The sequence below is a fragment of the Myodes glareolus genome, chromosome 23 (genome assembly GCF_982192425.1).
Source record: "Myodes glareolus chromosome 23, mMyoGla1.1, whole genome shotgun sequence".
NCBI classification, from domain to species: domain Eukaryota; kingdom Metazoa; phylum Chordata; class Mammalia; order Rodentia; family Cricetidae; genus Myodes; species Myodes glareolus.
This window is the reverse complement of record NC_142048.1, coordinates 43,679,332-43,704,211: the sequence shown is the minus strand read 5'-3', so window position 1 is coordinate 43,704,211 and position 24,880 is coordinate 43,679,332. Positions and strand designations below refer to the sequence as shown.

Genomic DNA, 24,880 nt, shown 5'->3' with positions numbered 1-24,880 from the left:
TCAAAGATCTATTTCTGAAAACCTTCAAAAATACCCTTAAGTTGATGTTTATTTTCACTCCAACACTTTATCCTCTTTCATTTCCCTGCAATCATTCACAGAGGACCATTAAATAAATGACTTGGATAAGATGTACGAGAATATTTCACCCTCTCTGATAAGAACTTAGGCATGTGTAACCAGTTTGGTGGAGCATAAATACAACACCATCTGGATGGAGAAGATTGTGAGGAAAAGCTGAGAAATAAAGTGATAAAAATTAAGGCAAAACAAAACCCAAGGGGAAGGAGACTACAACATGACCCCTCTACAAACTGTAGAGCCCCAAATGCTCTTCAGCCACAGCACCAGGACCCAATACATAGCAGAATACATTATAGAACACAGGAAATGGACTACCTCAAGAAACAGCGGGGCCCAGCATATGTAATCTACTACAGCAACTGTATGTTTTCTCCTAGAGAACTATGACTTTCTTTTACTTCTTTTGCCTGAAGTACCTCCTGGGAGGCAAGATTCCGGGACTGGCAAATACAGGTCACTGTCTTCCAATAAGATAATTCACCTGGTTTTATGCAAACTGACTTCAGGTAGACATAAAGAATTCCCAATCGGACAGGCAAATCAGTGTTTTGACTTAAAGTAGTAATTCAGCTTCCATCTTTCTTGGGGGTGACTGTCTCTTTGACTGTAAGCCTCCTATTATGTATTCTCATTCTTTTCCCCTGTCTCTCTCAGATTGAAATATGTCTCCTTACATGTACTGATTTCCACAGGCAATCAGTAGTGATCATCCTCCATGTATTTGCTAATGCCATAAACATATATTAGGCACCTGGTGTGTTCCCAGATACTTCAAAGCTTAGCTTGCCTTTTTGAGCTACATCCTTATTGGCACAGAGTAATGTCATCTCAGAAAAGGACATGGCCGAGGAGGAAGTCTGGAAACTCATCAAGTAGGTACATAGCGAATGCATTTCTACAGGTAATTACAACTGAATTCTCAAACCAAACAATAACTCTGGATTATAGCTCGCCTCTCTTTTTCATTATTACACAAAAGTCTAGCTAGCAAACATCTAGAGGACTGTATAAAATGCATACCACAACTGCTTGGCAACTATCAAACATTCACCATTTCACAGCTGATCCATCGTAATAAGAATGGTGAAGATAAAATCTGAACCATCCATAGAACCCAAATTCCATTTTAAAAATACAAAAACCACGTAGCATCTCACCTCCCACTTGCCCTGCTGTGTCCTCTTCTTCAAGTGGATGTTCCAGTGCTCTGAACTGACGTCTGCACAGTGCGGGATGGTCAGCGCGAAGGGAGTTGTGACGAGCATATCCGGAGGCCCACAGGTGACTTCAGGACTCAGGAGGACCTCAGAGCCATCTGACTGCAGGCTTCAGAAAGGAGAAAGCATAAGACAAGAGATGAGGGCCTGTGAATGAGAACTCAGTTACAGATGGGGAGATTCTACAAGCAGAGTGAGAGGTCCCTCTGTAGAATGACCAGGAGGACGGGGCATAGCCTCGCACTGCCCAGGCATCCTGACTCACTTATGGTTAGGTCTCAACGGATTTCTTCAACAAAGTGACAACCAGTCCTTTACAAATAAAGGAAGGAATCAAAGAACCCTAGGAGGTACCTGCAGAGCCAATATCAGCTGACAAATCGTCATTCTCGTTAACAAACTCCTCAATTATCATTCTCATTAGCATATTCCTATTGATGATAAATCCCAAGAATTGTACAGCTCTGACTTACTTGGCTGTTTCATCACCAGATCCCTTTCTCAAAATAACATATTCAATAATATTTTAGTGCTCGTAAATTAGGAAACAAGCTATTATGCATCAAAACACTACCTTGAGTATATACAAATTAGACACAATGATTCTGGTTTACAAACACTTATTTCTGCAATGTACAAACGTATCAGTTTTATAATATTTTCACACTGATCGCTCAGTGGAAAGCTATAAGAGTATATAATCATGTACACGATATTTAATTTTCAACTCTATTTCCAATCCTAATTTGAAGTCGTTTCACCCAAATCTAGAGTTCAGGTTTTCCTATGTTGTGAATTACTTACGATGAAAACACTAGTGGAGAACAGACAAACCCACGTGAAAGTTCAGTAAAGGGATCACACCTCATTGACTCCCTCTGTTTCGTTACCTAGTTCCCTTTACAACACCCATATTGGGAATGGAACACGGGGCCATTAAGCCTTCCTCCATTCCTCAGTTTTACCTGGTTCTCCCCAGAAAGAGCAAAAATAACATAACAGGAAGCCCACTTCACTTCTCCCAACTCTCTCACTTGTGTTGTGGGTCTTCACTTAGAACTAATATGATGATAGAGTCAATGACATCATCGCAGACTCACAGGTGAGCAATGCATGTTGAGATATAGGTCAGACAGGTACTACCAACGCTTCTATTCTCTTCATTCAGAAAGACATCTAAATGTGTGTCATCCTGGATCCCCAGAGCAAGCCCTGGAAGCGCAAAGTGGAAATTTGGTTCCCAGAGATAAAATTGGTTTCATCATCTTGTGGAGGCAAATCATTCTTTAGGAGATCACCTAGACGCTATTAATTTCTGAATCCCTTTTGTTCCCATTCACTGACCTGCCTCAAACTCTTCATGGCCACACCTGGGTTTATTGTCTGTAGTTTTCTGTTGCCCTAACCCCAGGTTACATAACAGAGCAGGATTGCCCTACATCCACATCCGCTGTATCCATGACAGAGCTGAACATGATCATTTGATCACCTTCCCTCCTCAAGAAGTCCTAATAATGCTTTTAAAAAGATTATTATTCCAAAATGGCCAAATAGGACAGCTCTTTCTCTATGTTAAACCGAGAGACCCCCTGCCTTTACATTTGAGCAGCAATGGAGATTACAAAGCTGCATTAGCAGCGGCAATACGCTTTGGAAAGCCTAGAACAATGTACTCAAGGTTTGAAAAACATGTGAAACTCAAGTGTGTGCTCTCAGCACACAGTGGTGGCCTGTGTGTGAATGGCTGCCAATGGCTATTAGAGAGGGTTAAGCACTTTCTTATAATTGCCATCTACATTCATCATGGACAGGAAAAGCCGGGATGCTGATGAGTGACCGATGACAATCTCTCCTAAAAGAACTATTTAATTGCTTTCAGAGAATCATCCCCCTCATTGAACATATTGTTCAAACATATGGGAACTGGGGGAATTATTTAATGCCAAATGAACTGAAATCAGCTAATTAGAGGAACCCGGACACTCACTGTGAATAGCAAGACTCCTCTCAGTCTTAATGGAACTAGGACCAGCACTCGTAGCCATAGTACACTGAGTATTCGAGTGCTGGGACTTTGAATTTAACGGGCCTTGGACCCCACCGTAAGTGTAAGGCCAATAAATCAAAGTGTATATGTAATCCTCCTTCTCTGAAAACAGTGCCTGTAGATAATGGTATCTCCCTGGTGGTGGAACAAAACTTAATCTCTCCTTTTTTTCTCTCCATCGGTAATAATAATTTGCCCTTTTCAGTCACTGTCTATCCTTGGCAATCAGGGAGACTTAGAAACATTAATTAAAACCCTCGGCACACCCGAGAAGGCATGCAATTGTTGTATAAGGTCACAGAAATGTCATTCAAAGGGATGCAGATGAACCACCCTAGATCTCTGACTCAGAGCTCCTGTGGTCTGTGAGCCGACAGTATCTTTCTGCTCTACTGCCATCAAGAGATTGCTGGCCAGATTTCTGGCTTTTGTGACATCCCCAGGAAAGATGGAGATGGAGAGTATGATCCGAATTGAGTCACAGGTAATGATTCAGGACAGTTAAGGACAGGATTAGGGAGAGAAACCTTTAATTGAGTGTGGACAGAGAGGATGCTTTATATGGAAAGCTTGGATGGCATTTGCATTTTCTCACATTATATAAAGTATGACAAGGCAGGATTCATGTCCTTGCTAGGAGAAAAGGCAACACATTTTTTTTTTCTAGAATTGCTGTAAGCTAATAATAACTGCAACTAATAATGGCCGTGACTTCAGAACCATAATATGAACTAGTTCATCACATCACACACCCTGTTATGCTTTCTGAATTGAAAAACCTTGTTGCCTGGGACCTTTGTTACATAACGTGCACATTGTTATATATATATATATATATATATATATATATATATATATATATATATAAACGTACATTTATAGACACATGCATATATGCATATAATTTAGATCTTCTTTATGTAAAGATAATTTGAGATCCAAATCCAATCTCTAGCAGAACTTGGTTAGCTGAGGTAACACATTTATTTAGTAACATCAATGTGTCAATCAATACAAGCTTTAATAAAAGGCTCACAGCCTTAGGAATATACACCACCAGCAGTTAAAGGCTGGTCTTCTTGTTTTATCTTTGCCTTCCATTCTACTCTCAACTCAGTCGCATGCTAGTTTGCTCTCACCTCAAGGAATTGTGGTTATTTTTGTTGCTCTGCAGTGCGAGGCAGTGCCTGAAAGAGATGTCCTACAGACAGCCATTGGATTCCCTGTCCCATTCAGGTCTTTGTGAAAACGGCATCCACTAATGAGGCACTCCTTCCCCATGCCCTGGGAAAGGGAACATCCTCTACCCCAAGGGCTGGCTGCAGCTTTCCTTTTGCTCAGTGCCTTCTCAAGGACGTCCCTTTTATTTATTTGTTCTTTTGTCACCCCGAGCTAAGACACACTTACTTTCCATGAGGCTAGAGATTTAAAATAATGCTTTGTTCATTATGGTATTCTCAGTGTCCAGCCGGACTGATTATAAACCCTCAAAACTTTGCTCAAAAGAACACAGAAGCCAGCTTGAAGGGGCTACCAATGATCAAATCTGAAATATTTTGAGACTCAAGGTAAATAAAAGTACATAGGACAAGAACACACCAAGCTACCTACAAATGCATAGGAGCTACTGATATAGACTAATGAACAAGAAGGAAAAGTTAGGAACAATGAAAGAGTAAGGGAGAAAGGTAGAAAACCACCACTTAGCCATTAGCCAGAGTAATTCTTGATCTACCCGAGATTTAGAAATAATATAAACCTCCTAGAGGGACGTATGTGGAGTTCTAAAGAATCACATAGATCCAAAGCACTTACCATGAACTACTGCTAATTACAAAACACAACTATTATGTTACATAGGTGATTTGCCATGTACAACTTGATACAGATTGTCAACCTTAATGTTGCCAGTAGTAAAAGGAACAGACAGGACGCATCCTGAGATAGGGTCCAGTGCAGAGAGCTTGGCATCCCTTCTTGACCATTCCCAAAGTGCACAACTTATATCTCAGCACCGAGAAACATGAGAAAGGACCCGTTTGCTGGAAAATGTACAACATAGTCATTCTGCAGGCTTAATTTTCACTGACATGAGACTCAAAGGCAAAATAAATCCAGCTTCATGTAGACTGAAGACACATGGCAATCAAATACAAGGGATTATCTTGGGTTCTCATTTGCGATGAAGAGCCTTCTTCTGATAAAAGGTGAAATAAATATAAGGTTTGTTCAGGAGGCCATAGTACTTTATCAGTGCCAATTGTCTGACTCTGATAAACATGCTTTGGTCCCAAAAGATAATTCCAGCTTTGGAGTTAAATATGCTGACGTATTTGGGATAAAGGGGCATCTTGTTCACAAAGATTATAAACCTTTCATTCGTGTGCACATGTATGTATTTTACTCACTTGTATAAGCATACAGGGGGGGAATACAGCAAAGGCAATGTACATTGGCCCTTACAATCTGATCACAAGAGACAGCAATTCTGTTACCAGTCTCCAATTTTCATTATTCAAATTTTTTTTTAACCCAACAGTTGCTAATCCAATATCAAACTCGTAAAGGGTCATTTTATTCAAACCCAAACAGCCAGTTTCAAATTCAGAGATGAGGTTTTCCCGGTTGCTGCCTGCCCTGCTGTCCTTGGTAATCACCATTCACTTCCTTCCTCCTTGTGGCCTAGATTATAGATGGATAGAGGTTTGATCACCTTTACCCACAGTATCATTCTGGAATCCAGACAGGAGAGGGATGATAGTTTTGTTATGTCAGACCTTTGGTCAATACATAATTAAATCATACTTTAGTGGGACAGACAGAAAAAGGCATATAGGCGTTGGCTGTAGCACTAAAACTAGACCCCTGAAAACAAGGCTGCGTTAGCCTTTCGGAGTTTTCGGCTGAGCTGACACACTGTCCTCATTGCCTCTCTAGTTGCTTCCCTTTCACTAGAAGCCACATTCTGACCTAGGGTACTAATATCTCTATGGTGGGGACAAAGCCCCTAAGGTTTCAAGTCTGCTGTTTTGTTTGTTTTCGTTTGGTTGTTGTGCAGCTCTGACCACAGATGACCAAACATCCCCCAGGGAAGCAACACTAGGCCTGCAGGTGAGCCAGGCTCTTTCAAGCTAGCCTTCCTCACGAGTTTATCTCAGATCATGAACACAGGTGCTGGAAACTTTTTCTCATGACTCCCATCCAGGTTGAGGAAAACAAGCACCCAAACAGAAATTATAGGTAGTGAGGAACTGAAGAGAGGAGAAAGTGGGCGATGTCCCCATTCGTTACAGCAGAGTCCGCGCTTTTTGTCTCCGAGGGGTTCTCAAACAGGAATGTGGCTCAGGATTTCTCAGGCAGCGAAGTTGATTCTACATTCCTGGATACCTCCAGTAAAGGGTCTGCCTAGTGTTTGTGGACTAGGGACAGGAATTCCTATTTCTTTAACTTACAAGGTGTCCCTGGCACTAACACTTGAAAACTGTGCTGTTCTTAAGAAAATATTCAAAGGAACCCGACATATAAGAGGGACTTGGTCCTCTGAAAAATACGGGGAAGGCTTCCAAAATCGAATCCGGATGCTGGTCAAGTTTAATGCTCAGTGTTAAGGTCTTGGATGCTACTCGTTAGCAACGTCCCACTGGAGCCACCCCTTCCGTCTCCAGTTTGTAGGCAGCATCTATTCGTAAGAAGGGATGTCAGGTTGGAGGTTGATTAGCAAGGACTGGAAATAATGCCACAGCTCATCAAGCTACTGCATTCCATTTGTCAGGGAGCACAGATGAGAACACTGGATGAAAACAGCCCCCGTGTACCATTCACGAGGGACTGAAGTGCATCCCTACCACTCCAGGATTTAAAGATTTGGGTCACCCACATGGTATTATCTAAAACAGGATCCGGGGAAGAAGACAGCACAAAGGGGAAGATGGTGGGAGGAGAATGAGCCGCACACCCCGAGTGAGTATCTGAGCTTGTTGAAATGGAGCAGCACCATAGCGAGAGAGATTAAACTGTTTGCATATGTTAAAAGGTTTTAGTTTACACACACATTCGTAGGGTGTTTACCAATTAATATACTAAAGGAAGCACAAATCATGTGCAAATCACCAGTTCCTAGACACAATTTAAGGCTCATCTTTCATGCAGTGTTGGGCTTTTGAGAAGCGAAATGATGCCTCGCTGTGAAAGAGTGAGGGGAGGGGGAGAGGAACGGACCTATGCATCATGCCGCCGTGACAGTTTTTAATATCTAGTAAGTTGTTTATTCATTTACATTTTGAATGGGGAAACAGCTTTCTCTGGAGGAAATGCGGATCTTATTTCATTTTAGTCAGGGAAGACTTAGGGAGAAATCAGGCCCAGGGTCTGGCGTGCTTAGTGGCAGGGATGCTGCTGGGTAGAGGGACAAGACCAAGCCAATGCCACATGTCCACTCTGAGGCAGAATTGGGAAAGGGATCTACTACCTTATTAGTGCTGACTGTGTGTGTGCGTGTATGTGCACGCGTGAAAGTGTGTGAAGGTGTGTCTGTATGTGAATAGGTGTGTGTGTGTGTATGAGTGAGTGTATGTGTGTGAGTGTGATTGTACGTATGTTAATATTGAGTGTGGGGTTGTAGATGGGGAGTTGTTCTGTGTGGTATACTTTTCAAGCGTGGAATTTTATTTTATCTAGTGATTAGATACTAGGGCTTCAGGCATGCCAGGCAAGTGCTGAATGTCTGAACTAAACACCTCACCCCCAAAGCTTCTGGCATGAGAGTTGTTCCCGCAGAGGAAGCCTTGGGAAGACATAATACTGTGATTTGTACAGTGGTCAAGTGGAGACCTGAGTTTCTGTCCTATTATGACTACAGCACAAACAAATTGGCTTAAAACAAGCATTTCTTACAGTTTTCAGTAGCAGAGATCCCACTGAGCTAAAAGGATTTCTTGGTATTTTTCACCTGCAGGGTGCTTGAGGCAAGGTTCCTCCTTCCATCCCTTAGCCAACAGAACAACAGTCTCAGATCTCCTGACTCTGTCATTCCTGCCTTCATAAGACTGTTCATAGTGCTTCTTCTGAATCATTTGCAGTGTCTGCTCCTCAAGGTCATGCACATTAGTCATATCTGGGGAATCCCTTGGCATAAGAGAAGAACAGGCACAACTCCTGGGAGCAGCATTGTGACTCTGTAGGGAGCCGTTCTGTTACTGTTGAATCATTTTGTATGTTGGCATCCTCTGTTCCTGCTCCTTGTCCTGCACTATCTCCTAGGTATGGCAGAACTAATCAAGGTGCGGCTCATTATTGGGGTTTCAATGCTGCAGCTGCTGGAGGCGCTGCTCCATTATCCAGAGACGTACTCGTGTTTGCACATAACCTTATGGGCACCTTGGAGAGTATGGTGGCTTAACTTAGATTGTTCCCAGGGGGCTAGGAGGTGTATGGTTCATGTCTTCCCAGGGCTGTGTGTATTGTCTTCGCAGCATGGAGGTAGCCTTACCGAGGGCTAGTGTCTTCTGGCATTTTTATTAGACTATAACTACGTGGAGTGGAAAGGATGATATATATTAAATATCTTAATAGGACAGGTTATTTCTACTTCCAGCATGGGCAATAAAAGAGATGGCCACACAAATAAAAATAATTGCAGTATGTGGTGCCTGCTCACAATGTGCAATCAAACCCACGAACCAGTGACTTTCCCCTTATTGAGTTAAGTTGTGCTTTCCACTTCGCTCTATTAACAGCATTCAGAACCATTGTTATCTTGTCAATGGCATCTTTAATTAAAGACTCCCCTGGACCACTCTAATCACTTCCCATTGTGAGCTCACTTGGGCTTCAAATGCACTTTGATTAAAATGATGGCAATTTGTATCGAGGTGTGCTTGTGGACCGAGGGGTGTGAGGGAGAAAAGAAAGCAGGGCTGGGTTTTGGGGGGAAAGTCTTTTCTGAAAAGAAGCAAGTCTCAAAATGACAATTGGTATATGAATTCTTTTCTCCTTTTTCACCTTTTCCTGTATTTCGTTTTGGCATTATATTTCAATGTAAATGACTTTGTGAAAAAAAAAGTCATCTTGATTTTACTGGGGGAAAGAGTATAATCTTCCACTAAAGGTGCATTAACCCCTCTAGTCCATTAGGATACTATTTGAGAAATTTCTCCTTTTATTACAATGCATGGCAAGGTAGCATGAAAGAATGAATGTAACTCTTAAATGGCAGCGATTTACTCCCCTGGTACTGGCAGAGCCCTGCTTTGTTGTGTTACTTAGGAATCACCTTTACCCAGTAGTTCCCTGGTCACATGGTAGAGTTAATTAATGCCAAATCTCCAGGATAGGGACACGCCATGCATCTGATGCTTTCAGTGACATTGTGCTGAAACTCGCTTAAAGCAATCCAGTGAATTCAAACCCTGGACTGAGCCCTGAGCAAAGAGGAACAAGGACAGTTATTGCATTTTCATCCATCACTAGCAAGCAAAGAGAGCCTGGGAGCGGATGGTGCCCCAGCATGTTCAAGGTGATTTAAGCTACCTGTCTTCCTGGACTGGTCACTTGTCTTCCAATAGCGCCCGCCCACCAGGGTCCCACTGCTTGGAATCAGACAATACACTTTGAAGTATAAAGGACAAACCAGAGAATCACTAGAAATGGGGGTATTTTTTGTTTGATTATTATAAAGGTCTTGAGAGCAAACCATTAATATTTTCATCGTAACTGAAGTAAAAAAAAAAAAAAAGACTTGTGTTTAAGCCCGGAAGTGTGGTGGCATTGGGGTGACAACTAAATCAACCAGAGAACATCTGTTGCTTATGTAATAAAATAATTAGGGCTGTAGGCAGAGGCTGTGATCAGTTAAGCGCTGACTGTGCAAGCACGGGGATTTGAAGTCAGATCCACAGCACCCATGTTAAAAACTAGAGATAACGGCATGAACTTCTAATCTCAAAGCTAAGGAGTTAGAGACAGGGTGATGTCAGGAGCTTCCGGGCCAGCCAGTCTAGCAGAACTAGTGAGCTCCAGTTCAGTGAGAGACGCTGTTTCCAAAAACCAAAAAAACCCGAACAATTGAGAAAGACAACAGGTATTGACATCTGGCCACTACATGCAGACATCTATGTGTACATATACACACATATACAGGAACATGTATACATATGAGCTCAACACATACACATAAATCAGTACTAAATCTTCCTGGCAGTGCAGGCATGTAATCCCAGCTGCTATTGAGGTTAAGGCAAGAAGATCCAAAATCAAAGTATGATTGGCCGACAGAATAAATTCAAGGCCATTAGTGAGATCCTATCTCAAAATAAAAAAATAAGAAAAAGAGGGTTTGAGGTGTGGCTCAGTGGGAGAGCACTTCTCTAGCATGTTCTAGCCCTTAGATTTGAACTCATCACCACATAATGACAAGAATGGAAGTTAATGAAAAGGAAAAGGTATTTTTATCGTTTTCACTGAACTTCTTATATAGGAAGTGACTGTATTATTTCTATCCAAATCACAAAATACTTAACAATATGTAAACTTTAAGGTTTAGAGAAAAAGAATGATTTGCCCAAGGTTTTCTTGGCTCTTGACAGGACTAACTGGAACCCAAGCAGTGTGGATTTCTGTGCTCCCCTCAGTAGGCCATGCCATTTCATTTCTGACAGTTCTTTATTTTTCATAAAATCTCAATGCCTAAGTTGGCAATAAAACCTTGACAAGTGTTGCATGTCATCAGTACACTTCAATTAGCCCCAAGATGGCAGGTAGAGTCTCACTTAGAAAGGCAGGACATTTCACGAGGAATGAAGCAGGGAAGCAGAGTCTGTGCCCTTTATCAGCACCTCATGACAGTAACTCAGGATACCGCCATACCTTCTGGTCTGAGTAGGAACCAAAATTTCATTTTACTAGGCCACGCCCGCCCTGTCATGATTATATTGCGAATATACTTCTATTCTCTCTCCTTTATTGATTCTCTCTCCCCCCTTCTCTCCTTCTCCCTCTGCCTCTGCCTCTGCCTCTGCCTCTGCCTCTTGTAAGTCAATTCCCTGGAAAGAAATCCAAAGTTGTTCCTAGAGCAACTGTTATCAGAAACTCTCAGGTGACCTTCAGCCAGCAAATCTCTCTCTGCTAATTAATCATTAGGTCCCAAGCCAGAGATCTGGGCAATATCTTCAACCCTTTCATCTCTTTCAACACAAACACACACACACACACACACACACACACACACACACACACACACACACACATTCTCTCTCTCTCTCTCTCTCTCTCTCTCTCTCTCTCTCTCTCTCTCTCTTCTCTCTCCCTTTCCCTAGTCTCTCTTATCCCCTCTCCCTTGACTCCAATGTGGAGATTAGTGAAGGGATCTAAAATGTTCACAATTAGAGACAAGGACACTTAATAGCTCCACAAGAAGGGCACATAGATCTATGCAGGCTTGCACTTAGGAAGATGAGGCAGTAGATAACGCCTCTGAAAGTGACCTATCCCAGGGCTCCCAAACCTGAAGCTTCAAGTCCTCACCATCAAATCAACTGGAGGCAGAATTCACATTTCTGCTTCCCTCCCCATCCTTCCTCCTTTAGGATTTTGCTTTGCTTTGCTTTTCAGATGCACGGCAATAATGTCTCCCTCTCTGGATGTGTACATACAGCTTGACCGGTGCGATGGTCAGTTTTGATTGCCAACTTGATGGCATTAAGAAACAACTAGGCAATTAGTGAGAAACTTGGGTGTGTGCCCAATATCATCTTGGGTCTGTCTGTGAGAGCATTTTCAGGGACAATTCAACAATGAGCGCATGCACCCCGGAGGTCTCCGACACCTAGTCTGCCAAGGAAGGGAGACACTGTCAGTTTCCGTATGCCTTAGATATTCTCCTAGGAAAGAAACAAAGTACAAACATCTTTTTACTTAATCATTCGATGTATGGTAGCGATGGTTTTCTTAGCTGACTTAGAATGATGTTAAAGACAAGCATTCTTAATGGGCTCATTGTGGATGAACCAGATGAGCAGCGGTTCTAAAACTTCCCAGTGACACTGGGTGTGTGCGAGCAGCTGGCCAACAGTTGTCTGGAAGCACCAGCAGTCCCCTGTGGCCACTACTGGCAACAGCTCCCCCGGGAACACTGCAGTGGCCTGGAAAAGCTGTGCCCCACATCTCAGGCTCATCTCACTTCTTGTCACTTCTTGGGAATATGGGGCCTGGAAATTATCTCTCTTTCCTCGGTTTTGCCACTGTCCTGGTTACTTCTTTTTGTCAAATTGACATAAGCTATAATTATCTGGGAAGAGGAATCTCAATTAAGAAAATGTCTCCATTAAATTGCCTGTAGGCAAGTCTTGATTAATCATTGATGTGGGAGGCCCTGGCTTACTTGGGGGGGGGAGTAGTGCCAAACCTGGGCAGGGGGTCCTGGATGGTACAAGGAAAGCAAGCCGAGCAAGCCAGGGGTAGCAAGCCAGTAAGCAGCATCCCACCATGCTGCTTCAGTTCCTGCCTTTGTCCCTGCCCTGACTTCCCTCACTGACGGACAGTGACCTGAGAGCTGTCAGATGAGCAGAAATCTTTCCTCCTCAAGATGCTTTCGGATATGGTCTTTGTCCCAGTCACAGGGAGCAAACTAGGACAGCCATCATGCCCCCCATCCCCAAAGGGTTTCCCCTGGAACCTACTAACATGGAGCTGGTAAATAAATTGGTATGTAAAGAGACTAGCTTCCATTGTCATTTTCTTATAAAGAATTCAAATTTTATAGCCAATTCTCTTAGGTCTTTGGAGAGGGCAAGAAAAAAAAGTCTATGAGGTTATGGCCCTCTAAAATGTAATTTCTTTTTTCTGTCTCTTTTCAGTCACATTCTTGTTTCATCAGGAAGGAAGGGGGCGATGTGCGTGCATGGGGGCGGTGCTGGGGTCCACTAGATGAGATGCATGAGAAGAATGCTGGGGTTCACTAGATGAGATGCTGTCTCTCAACAGGTACACAGGGCAGTTGGAAACTGACCTTGCGTTATGACAGGCTAATCTCTGAAATCAAATGGGGTAATTTTTACAACAACTTTCTAATCAGCTTCTGAGTCCTGTCAATTCCACAAATACAGATGAAACAAACAAACAACACCAACAAAAAAACCCATTGGGTCCCAAACACTTCTGTGTTGCATAAATCGACCCTTTCTCTTCCACCTCCTGTCTATGGTATCACATTCTCCTTGTTCCATAGGACTGAACACAACTGACATGTCACAATTTTTGACTGAACTGCACTCACAACACCAATCATGGAAGTTCTTTGACATATCCACAATATTTTACTATGAGATAGTTCTGCTTTATTTTTCTCCTACAGAGAGAGGGGGTAGCTTCAGCTGGAAGTGAGTTTGTCAAGTTTGAATGGTGAATAGTGCTGGGTAGGCCTGGGAGTGTTTAGCCAAACTGTCTGTGAAGTAGGAACAGCAGAAGCACCTGCAGCACCAACAACACCAGCACCACCGGTACCAGTAGCATCAGCACCAGCACCAGCAGCCCCAGGATCAGCAGCAACCAGCAGCAGCAGTAGCAGCTCCAGCAGCAGCAGGATCCTGCCCAGCCACGTGCTGTCAGGGTCAGTGCTCTTAGCCTGGCTCAAGTGGCTAGGATCAGATGGGGACTACTGTATAGTTCTAGTAATCTGGGATCAAGAATGCCTTATCTCCTGAGAAGCTGAGGCTTTTGAGTAATGTATTGTTTAGTCTTGCACTGGGGTGGGAGGCTCTTCTAGGACAAGGGCTTCAAATATTAGTTTGACATAAACATATATCACTGCAAACATATCTTCTCATAAACCTCCATATCTGATATAACGGCCAGCTGGCCTCTCTTTTAATGTTATTGATAAAAAATGTATGTATTCATTCTTCTTATCCTTCTAACAATAAGGTTATTCCAAACAAAGCCAAGGACATTTTTCAGCACATGTTCTGTATAAGCAAGGTTTAGGAGGAAGTATATTTATATGTGTGCATGCCCGTTTATGTGTATGCATGTGTGTGTGTGTCTAGTGTAAAATCAAATCCACATGAAGCTGTTGATAGTATGATAAAAGCTCATCTTGGAAAAGAAAGTCCATCTTCTTTTCTCAGAATTCCAAAGTTCCTTCTGCCTTTCTTAGCATTTGATGTCATTTCACACTCTGCTATTAAAAGCAACACCCACTATATATGCATCTTTTAAAAAGGTGTTTCAAATGACCTAGTTCTACCTTTCCAAACTTGGTAGCCATTAGGTAGACTATATCATTCCATATATATATAAACAAACCTAGGAGACAAAATAGTTGAAATATCCCATCCGTACTGCGCCCAAATGGCAAAATGTGTGTCCTTTTGTAAAGCCGTCAGCAAGATCACTTACATTTCCGATGCTGGTCTAAGCATTTGGTCTGGGATATCCACATGACAGTGTAATTGGAAAAAGAAATGAATGTTTGCCTTTGGTTTCATTTTATTGCTTCTCAGAAGAAAAGCTCCCCATAAAAATTTTCTGGTCCAGTTCTCTACTCTCCAGCTATTGATAGGATGGGATGCAGAAAGCTGGGCGAGGAGGAGCGGTCTATCTAATGTGACATACAATGTTCTTATTGTAGGATGGCTGGATAGGGCCACAGCATGAAGTTCTTTTACTTAAATACCTGAATTTGACTTTTATAAAATGGTTAGGAATTGGTTAATCTATAAAGGATGAAATCTCCCACCCACCCATGATATCTCAGAAAACATAAAATAAAAACCAAAGAACAAAAACTTTAGCCCAGATGTTTTGAATGGGAACACAGAAGCTGAGGTGAACTTCATTGAGAGCCACTGATCGAGTCACCGTGTGCACGGAGCCCCTAGATCAGGACCCTGTGGTCTAGATAATGTGCAGCCTCCATCAGGAAACCAGAGGCTTCTCATCTGCAAATCTACTCTGAAGGTCCCATACTATTACCATTCACTTTCTAGGGAACAGTCCACTCCCCATCCCAAAGGCCATTCTATCCCAGTCTGTTTATAGTAAGAAGCTAGTTCTCCCATCTGTGGCAAGGCTGCAGTGCGGTTGGAAGAAAGACAATTAAAGCAGTGTTGTGACACCACAGTGACTCTAACCAGGGACAAACCTTTAGGTCTGGTCACTCTTTAAGACTTTTCTCTCTCTCTTCCCCCCCACCCCGCTCTCTCTCTCTCTCACACACACACACATCCCTCAACTTACAGCCATCAGAAAAATTCCCTAGAGAAAAAGATACCACTAAGACCTCTTTCTCAACTTTTCAGACAGGACTCAGATGACATCTACAGAAAGCAATCCCCTCCTTCCTGCTTGTTTTAAGTCTGCCCATATGGTGCATTCAGAACCTACTCTATTTTCATTATTCCCATGACTCTTTCTACTGCAACAGTACCCAGTGAATACTTTAACCTGAAAACTTCAAATCAGAGATGCCCCAACCCTAAAACATTTTGAGAGCTGTTGTGGTTTGAACGAGAATTCCCCACGAAAAACACATGTTTGAAATACTTGCTCCCCAGCTGATGGAACTGCTGGGGAGCCGTGACCTTGGTGGAGGAGGTTTATCACCTTGTATCATCAGACAGTAGGGGCAGCAGAGGCAGGCCAGCTTAGGGCCTTCAGAATCTTCCTGTTCTCCTCAGTGCTCTTTCCGTCTCAGCTTACAGTTTAATACGTGAACTCTTTGCTGTTGCTGTAGCTCTCTGCCACCTGCTACCCCTCAAGCTATCATCTCTGGTAAATATGCCCATGAATCACACATCCATGTCCCAATACACACATGAACACCACACACATTCACACACACACACATCGAGGCCTGAAAATAGAGCCAGGTGAGATTCCTTTAATAGCAGGTCTGTTTTGTGTCTTTAATTCCCTGTCCACAGCCATAGAAATCAGGCAGAAAGCCTAGAGTGAGCATACAGAGTTCTACACTGCGGGGGAGGGGGCACATAGAGTGGGATAATAGAAATGGGGTAAGGAGGAAGGCATGCTAGGTCTGAATCTAAATATAGCATAAAGATGTTTATAAGATCCACTGTATTCTGTGTGGCGACATTGTCAGTACCAACAAATCCAGTTCTCACACCCCCGACACAAAGGGATGGAATGAAATGGGGCAGCAGATTTTTGCTCTGTACCAGATTTAGAGGCAAGTTTATGTGGACAGATGGATGGAATAAAATGAAAATGGGTTTTCAAGTGATATTACAAAGGAAGACACCACAATGGCCTTTTCCTGATTAGTCAGAAGATTAAAAGCTAAAGAACACAGATCTAAAGCAGCTTCTTGGCTTAGGCAGAAAAATTTATCTCAGCTTAACAAACAAACAAAAAAAATGGGAACAGAAAGACATTTTCTATTTTTAGCAGTTTGCAAATAGTTTGGTGTCACTCAAAGGGGGAGAGAGGATTACAAAGGAACTAGGTTAACCTGCAGCCCAGAGTGACCATTCCATCAGGATACAAGACACATTGACAAGTTACAATAGGAAACATGTGCCTTTTACCATTTTATATTTCCACTGTAAAATAAGAAGAAAAACACATACATCACTGATGTAAAATCTTAGGGAAACCATTCCTATCTGTATTGACCTCCCTAGACAGCAGTAACAGTCTAGATACAGATGGACAAACCCAGTTGGTTAGCATGAAACTTAAAAGGCAAAGGGTGGCCCATGGAGTGACCTCATTAGGCCAACCTGTCTTTCAAGGTTATTAGACTCTATGAGTTCAAAGGCAGTATTCTGTTTCACCTTAAAATTGCAGGGTGCCCTATGCAATCATTCCTTTCCAATATTTTTGGGCATTTTAAGTCCTCATATACTTGATGCCTGTTGGCACATTTCGTTTTCTGACCTCTTAGGACGGGGAAGCTTCCAGAAAGAGATGGGGATGGAGGTGAGCTGTAAATTAGGTGTCTCAGAAAAATGTGAAGTAGCCCTAGGCAGGCTCTCATAATGAGGTGGAAGGCATTGGGGATGGGTTTGAATGGAAGGAGCTGAGCACAGACCCAGAAGATCGATTACAGGGAAAGGGTAGGGAAGTGGGAACTGGCAGAAGGCCATGACTCAGGGAGGATTGACTGACTCACGTTAGTCAGTACCCAGGATCCTCTGCTTCCACATTTGTAGACAATAAGTCTCAAATCAAAGCATCTCATCTGTACTGAACATGGGCAGAGTTTTAATCTCAGCACAATATGGTATCAGGAATTATCAGTAATCTGCAGGTGATGGAAAGCGGGATGGGAAGTGTGCACAGGTTAAACATATATCCTGTGACACTTTATAGAAGGTCCTGGAGCATCTTGGGGTTTTGGTGTCCTTGTGGGATCCTGGAAGCAAACTTCTGTGGATGCTGAGGGATGGCTCCACTTGACTTTTGGGGATGATAAGTTTAAAAACATTCAGGTGAGACAGTGACCTCAATCAAGTAACTAACTTCACTAAGGCTGTGTGAAGCTCTCCACAGCTCTCTCTGTCCCCTGCACTGAGGATACAGCTCATTGTTCAGCACTTGTCTAGCATTCTTGAGTGCCTGGGTTCAATGCCTGCTACTGCATGACAAAACAAAGCGAACCTCTCTGAGTCCGTCTCCAATATCTGCCGGCTGCAGTTCCTTAAGCCGTCAGCACCTCTACAAGGGCCACCTTTTGCCTTTTAAGGTCCATGCTAACCAATTGGGCCTGCCTATCTGTCTCTAGACTATTACTGCTGTCTAAGGAGGAAGATACAGGCAGGTACAGACTGATTTCTACACAACCAAAAATGTAGTTCAAGCGCCCATCATAGCATAGCCACATGCTAAATCCCCCGAGAGATTCACTAATAACCAGCTAGCGGAATATTGTCATGCATTCTCTTTAAACCCCATAGAACAGCTAGGTAGAACCACTGGGTACCCACAAATCCTTCTGTATAAATCGCTATAAAAAAATCTGTTTCAGCCATCTGTTTCTCTGGCTCTTTCTCTTTCCAGTATTTTTCTTTCATGTATTCCATACTAACAACAGCAACAGAAAATCTATTTTAAAATAACCAAGATGTTATGACTAAAAATGCCAGAGGTATGTATCCAGTTTATGAGACAAATTGCTTTCTAAAGAAGTAGCTAGCTTTATCTTGTGTGGAAGAAGGCAACACTTCTAGAAATATTAGAGTTGCAGTAAGAAAATAACCAACTACTTTCATTAAAAAGAGTATGTGACAAGATTTGTATTTGTTCATGTAATTGAATTTAATGCTGTTGAAATCTGTCAGACCTGAAAGCTGCTGAAGACATTTATTTTCTCAACACTTAGGAAAATCATCTAAGACACTGTCTCCCAGCTTGTAAGGAGTGGGCCTTCTGATGAACCCGAAGAGTCAGGATTGCATCATTTGATGACCCCACACAATGCTTTGCACCAAGCAGCATCTACAAAGGTCATTTAATTCTGTGTGCAGGCGACACTGTGGGGAAGTTTAAGCACAGTTACTGGTCGTGCATCTGTCTACAGGTTCACCGTTGCCCACTTGGTGCCTCTTGTTTCGATGCAAATAACCTGAAGATGAAAAGCAGGACTGTATTTCCTTTATGGTCACTGCTTCATCCTGAGACCCCCCCTTCTCTCATTTGAACAATAAACTCAGATTTTCGGCAGAAGCCCCACTGGATATTCAAGAACGATTAATATTCTGGCCTTCTCGGTCTCTCACCTTGGTTCACCTTGGTTGATTGACATATAAATCTCCCAAGAATTTTCCTCTGGGATGGCACCATGAGGTATGAGTAGACTCACCCCTAAGACAAAAAAGAAAAAAAAAGAAAAGAAAAAGAAAAAAAAAGCCAAGAGGTCATACAAAGATAGCACAATTAATTTGAAGCATGCTATTTGGGCACCTTATAGATGCCCACACAAAAGAATTTCCCCTGTTGATTTATGATTTATAAATAACAAACCTTGAAGACCTCTAAGAAAACATGGGGAAAACCTTGCTCTATATCACTGACCAAAAGACAACACATTCAATGTTTATTTTTATCTGAAATCTTGCCAGCATCTTCCCTTAAAAGACTGGCTATCATAAGTCCAGAAACTACCAAATATACCTGATAACAGAAGACTTTATCAACCCATCAACTAACTTTCTCCCAAACTAAAAAAAGAATGCAGTTATATGTCTTGTTCTATTTCCAGAGAGTGTGTCTGGCATGATGGGTAAATTAATATTTTCCTTGAACCTGGAATGAGATTGTCTTACGAGCAACATCTGGAAGTAAATTGAGGAATGGGCTATGTGAATTATCACATCTTTTTCAAAGGAATTAGGAAACATACCATGAGTCTGAAAAGTTTTAGAATATTCTGTGTCATTGTGCAATCAATATAACTTTAAATCTGCAAACAGTAGTCAGGAAGTATCAAAGGAGAGACAGTGACTTAACCACATACACGCCATGTCATTGTGAAGCTACACTACCATGTGTGAAATGTCTCCAATTTCCTATTTATGAAGAAAATCCTTTACTTTGGACAAAGAGAGACATCTGGAAAAAATTGAGATTCTCTTGAGTGTGAGTTTCTCTTTATAAAAAGAAATGAACTAGAGAAACAGTAAGAGCACCACACAAAATAAAATCTCTGGGCATCCTATGCTTTGAGCAATGCCGCTTTCACCCTTACTCCTTTTGTTAGAGATAATGGCAGAGAGAACTTACAGGTTGCTGTTGCCAAAGCTTTTCCTGTTCTTCTCTCTGTGTGGGCAGCAGCTACAGAGTCGAGGAGTGTGAGACTTATTGTGAATCAAGTCATTTGTGATTCACATTTACATCATTATTCAGTAACACGCTAGTGACTGTCAATATCCTTCACTAGAAGTAAGGATGGGGCACACTGATTCCTGCTCACAGCTTTTCAGTAAGAAGATGCATTTCTATTCTGCATCTTCACATCAGTAGTGGGATAGCTGTAGTTGACATCCTGGGGACCTCCAATCAGAAGTTCCTTCCATTTACTATTCTTCCTTAATTGCATCTACCAAATGGCATGGTTTCCATTGTAGGTATCTTTTCCTGGTATTGAAGACAGACTGAATCTTGGGAAATTCTGGATGTTCATATGTCACCTAGAAACTATGTCCTAGTCATTCAACCTTATGTTAGTTTGGCCTTTGCCTCTCTATTGCCTCTTCTTCAGGATCTCTGTACTGTGATTACATAGAAACATGAAGATTTATCTGTAGAAGCTCAGCAGACTAGCAGACAACTGTGTCACATTACATTAACAACACTTAGCACATTCCCTGACACAGAATAAACATATCACCAGTATGAAAATGTATGCAAAGGATTCAAACTTCTTAACATAAAAACAGGCTCTGAGTTATGCTGTCTTGTGTAGACCGTCATTGCCTGGGGCTGTTTGTGGATCCTATCATATCTCATTTCTTTCAAGTAAGGTTAACTCCCTTTGTTTAGATTGAAGCATTATTCAGGTTCTTCCTAAATTCAGCCAGAATCAAGAAGCACGTTCATTGGCTCTTTTATTTTCTTTCTTTTTTATTCTCCTTCAATTATAAATTATATTAGCATTTAAACATGGAGGTTGAAGACAGCTAATCATAGGAACAAGGATGGTAGGACAGGGGACATTAGTGTGTTGGTGGCATGTTGCAGATTATGAAAAAGAAAATACAGTGGGAATGTTTTATGCCTATGGTCCCTTAAAGAAATCTCCATTTGTGACATGTCATTCACTAATTCCCTTTTGTTTTTTTAAAAAAATGCAGCTCCCCAATGATACCAGCCACTCTGACAGGTGTTTTTTTTTCTTTTTAAATTTGGTATAACAACAGAACCACCTGTCTGAGTTTCTTCTTTCATATTTTGCATAATAAATGATCTCCAGAGTGCACTGCCTGGCAATTTGGGATGGATGGCAGGAGAGCAATCTAATTTCTTTGCCATGCTTGCTGTACTCTCCAGTTCCCCAGGGCACAGTTTGCATCTATGCCCCGCAAATAACAAGGAGCATGTTTCAATTCCCTACGCTTATTTTTCCTAAACCTCATTTGCACTGTACAGCTGCAATCTCGTCCAGTGGTTCTTGTCTGTAGACTTGAAAACTTCCCGCTCATGGTTATGACTGACAAGTGACCTGAGTTTTATTCTATAATATGGATGTTCCTCCAAGGGAGACAAGGAAAAGAAGTATCTTCTATTCATCCTGATTTTCATTTCTGTGTTTCTTTAAGGAAAATTGAGCAAATGTGGGCGATGAATGCTTTGGTCTTGGCACTCACTCGACATATGTAAATATAGACACCTGTGTGCCCTGTACACACACTCTCTAATAAAAAAGATGAGAACTTGGGGGAAGAACTAAGATAGACGCATAACGACTAAATGGCTTTCATATAACTCTGATTTCACATTCTAGTCTTTGGTGGGACAAGGGTTATATGTTCACTTTTCTCCGTGAATACATATGATAAATATATCTGGCTCCTTCCTTCTACAAGGAGTCTCCTATTCGTCAGTTATCCTCCAGAACCACAAGTTAGCATGACAACTAACTCAAACCTACTAGAATTAAGAGTCCTAGTGTGCCTTAAAACACAGGCAAGGAAGATTTGGAGAGCATCATCATTATTAGGGCTGCAGGAGAGAGAACTTTTCAGAAATAAAGTATATTTTGGAATGGTGTATGAGAGGACACAACTAATCTGGGCGAGAGCAAAGCAACACCTGCCAAGCTAAGAGAAGTTCAGTTTCAACTCACAAAGTCACCAGACAGGCTCTCATACTGTGAGACTGGCCCTGCCCCAGAATTCATTTTATGAAATAAAATGGTGGCCATTTCCATGCTTTAAAACCTTGGCTTTATATTTAATTTCTGTGTAAGAACATGGCCAGATTCAATGGTCCTGTCCCTCTCAGCCATCAATGTCCACCTGGGGCTCATCACACTGTCTAGTTCTCATGGCTTACAACTCAGAAGAGAAACCAGTTGCTTTTTCCTTTGCTTGGGTCTCAGGCAGCAATCCTGAAGATCAATCTATAGCTAGGATGCCATTTTGAAAGTGATCTATGCCAGGGTTCTAAAATATCCAGTCCAAATATCCAGAAAATCTCCTCCCTTAAAACTCAAAAAAGGGAAATGCATATTTAGAAATTAGTTGTGCTGATGACATAGGCCTACAACTGACGCTTGAGTTTCAAAGAATAATAATGCAAAGATTCATCATCATTGTTTGCCAAGAACCAATGTAATAATAATTTAAAAGAAACAATGTGATTATCAAGGGTCACTGCCATGGAGATGGCTCATAGGCCAGAAAATGAGTCGTGGGACTGTTCTTGCACTAAATTGTCAGTTTATGTACACACACACACACACACACACACACACACACACACACACACACACATATATGTTGGATAGGCATATCACTTGTAGATTGTAACAAAAGATTGTGTCTGCTTCCTCCTTACCATCCTTTAGGTAACATACTCCAAAGGGTCTCAAACCTGGCAGCCCACCCATACCGCCTGAGGAAAAATGGCTATCGGCAGCATCACACATGTTGTTCTGTCCCTGCAGGCACAGAGAAGGCTCCGTTCTATTTCAGGAGCACTTTTGAGCTGTGTGCACGCCAAGTGTAGCCACAACCTTTGACGCTTTTCCACAATGAACCTGCGGGATCTTACTGCATATTTATAAAAAAAAAAAGCCTTTACACCAACAAGGAAAAGGTACAAAGGAAAGTGGTACACACACTTACCACCCACCTGTATTTGGCATCACTAAGCGGCCCCCTAAATGGCCAAAGACACCAGTTGTTCTCAGCTCTGTCCTTGTGGGCAGTGATGACAGATTTTGGATGTACGGTGTTTTGTTTCTGGGATGTATTGTACTAAAGCCACGGTTGTTTCCGTGGGGAAAAGTCCCAGAGTGATTCTTGCCATGGTACTCGGCCCTCTCAGACACTCCTAGGGAAACCATGAAGGAGCTCTGGACTTTAACCTTGATGTCAGAGAGAGGGTTGAAGAGTGAGGACTCCGTCATGAGCTCCTTGTCCAGTGGATCCTGTAGACAGATGGGTCCACTGTATGTCCGGCTCACCGTCAGGTCTGGCTGCATAGCCGGATTCAGGAGTAGAGAGTTTCCTGGTAAGACAAGATCGATCTGTCACTCAGACACTAAAAGACATCCTCATTCCTCTTTTGTTGTTGCTTCTGTTAAAAGGAGAATATGCATGGGTGTTGGGTGTTCTGATTGGCAGCAGCTGGCTCTACTCACCCAGATGGAGTCACACACCAGTGTCTGGGAATAAATGGGGACCTCTGGCCTTCCAGATCTTTTTTGAATGCCATGAGCCCTACTCCTTTTCACCCAGAACTCTTTGCATGCCTTCTTTTCAAGATAAGAAATTCTGAAACTAGATTGGACAACTGTATCAGGTAGTGTTTGTGTGATTATTTTAACTGGCTAAGAAAAGGTAAAAAACAAAAAAAGAAGAAGAAAAAGAAGAAATGAGAAAGATGTTTTGTAATCCAGTCTGGAGCAAAATAACATCTATTCCTTTAAAACAGCAAGAGATGTCACAGTGTGGTGACTCTCAGTGTTGCTTATATGAGCTCATAGAGGCTGTGGGAAATTCCTTGTGGGATTCCATATGGTTCCTGGTGCTGGGTTGGAAAGACGCCTTGGAGAAACTAGTTCAGGGGACTTTACCAATCACTCTGTCTGAGGAGCCAATGTCCTTGAACATCACATACCGTACTCTGCGAGGGAATGAACGTTCCAGCGGAGACTGGCTTGGATTGTATGTGGGAGGCATGTCAGAAAGGTAGCCTTTATGGCTTAAAACAAATGAACAAAACAATCTTCATAAAAACAGAAAAAATTAGACCAGGGTTTTAATCATCTGTTGGGTTCACCATTTTTTCTCTCTCAAGCCAAATGTTAATAGAAGCCTGTGATATTCTCTCGTGATGAAGTAATCTCATTTATTAGTAAATAACTGAACATCCCTGCCTCCTGAGCCGCCTACCCATATCAGTTCATCAATACAATAGCTCAAATTGAAACCCAAATCATATTAAAAAATTTCCCTTTGGGACCTGACCAAAAAAAATGGTTTCAAATATGATATTTTTGAAAATGTTTCAGTTCTAGGCAGTACTGCATTAGTCTCTATTGTTTTTCTATTTTCCTAATTTGTACAAGCACCAAGAAGGGATCTATCACCTTGACTTTTTGCACCACACATCGGGATGCTCTAAGAACCAAGAATCACAGAGAAAATAAACAAATAAGACATGAGAATGCAGTGCTAATGGCCCTTTGATGAAGACCTTTCTCCATCTTTGGGCTGTTGTGTTGAGATGCAGTCACCATCAAGCAGTCCTTTTTAACAGGACCACACTGAGTTCAATAGATGATAACCTTGCTCTTGTCTGTGGTCTTCCCAAGGAAAAGAGGGACTGAAGAACGTAACACATTTGAAAA

At 42.0% G+C, this 24,880-nt stretch overlaps 1 protein-coding gene across 8 annotated transcripts in view; it reads right to left on the bottom strand.

Moving 5' to 3' along the window:
* Positions 1-24,880, bottom strand: part of Unc5d (unc-5 netrin receptor D) — a 524,519-nt gene that overhangs the window by 43,563 nt on the left and 456,076 nt on the right. For all 8 annotated transcript variants that reach the window (XM_048456515.3, XM_048456517.3, XM_048456516.3 and 5 more), the window contains 3 exons: positions 23,158-23,535; positions 19,083-19,167; positions 1,242-1,410 (listed from right to left, as the gene is read on the bottom strand). In XM_048456515.3, coding sequence (XP_048312472.3) covers positions 1,242-1,410; positions 19,083-19,167; positions 23,158-23,535 — 632 coding nt within the window. The remainder of the gene's footprint in view (positions 1-1,241; positions 1,411-19,082; positions 19,168-23,157; positions 23,536-24,880) is intronic.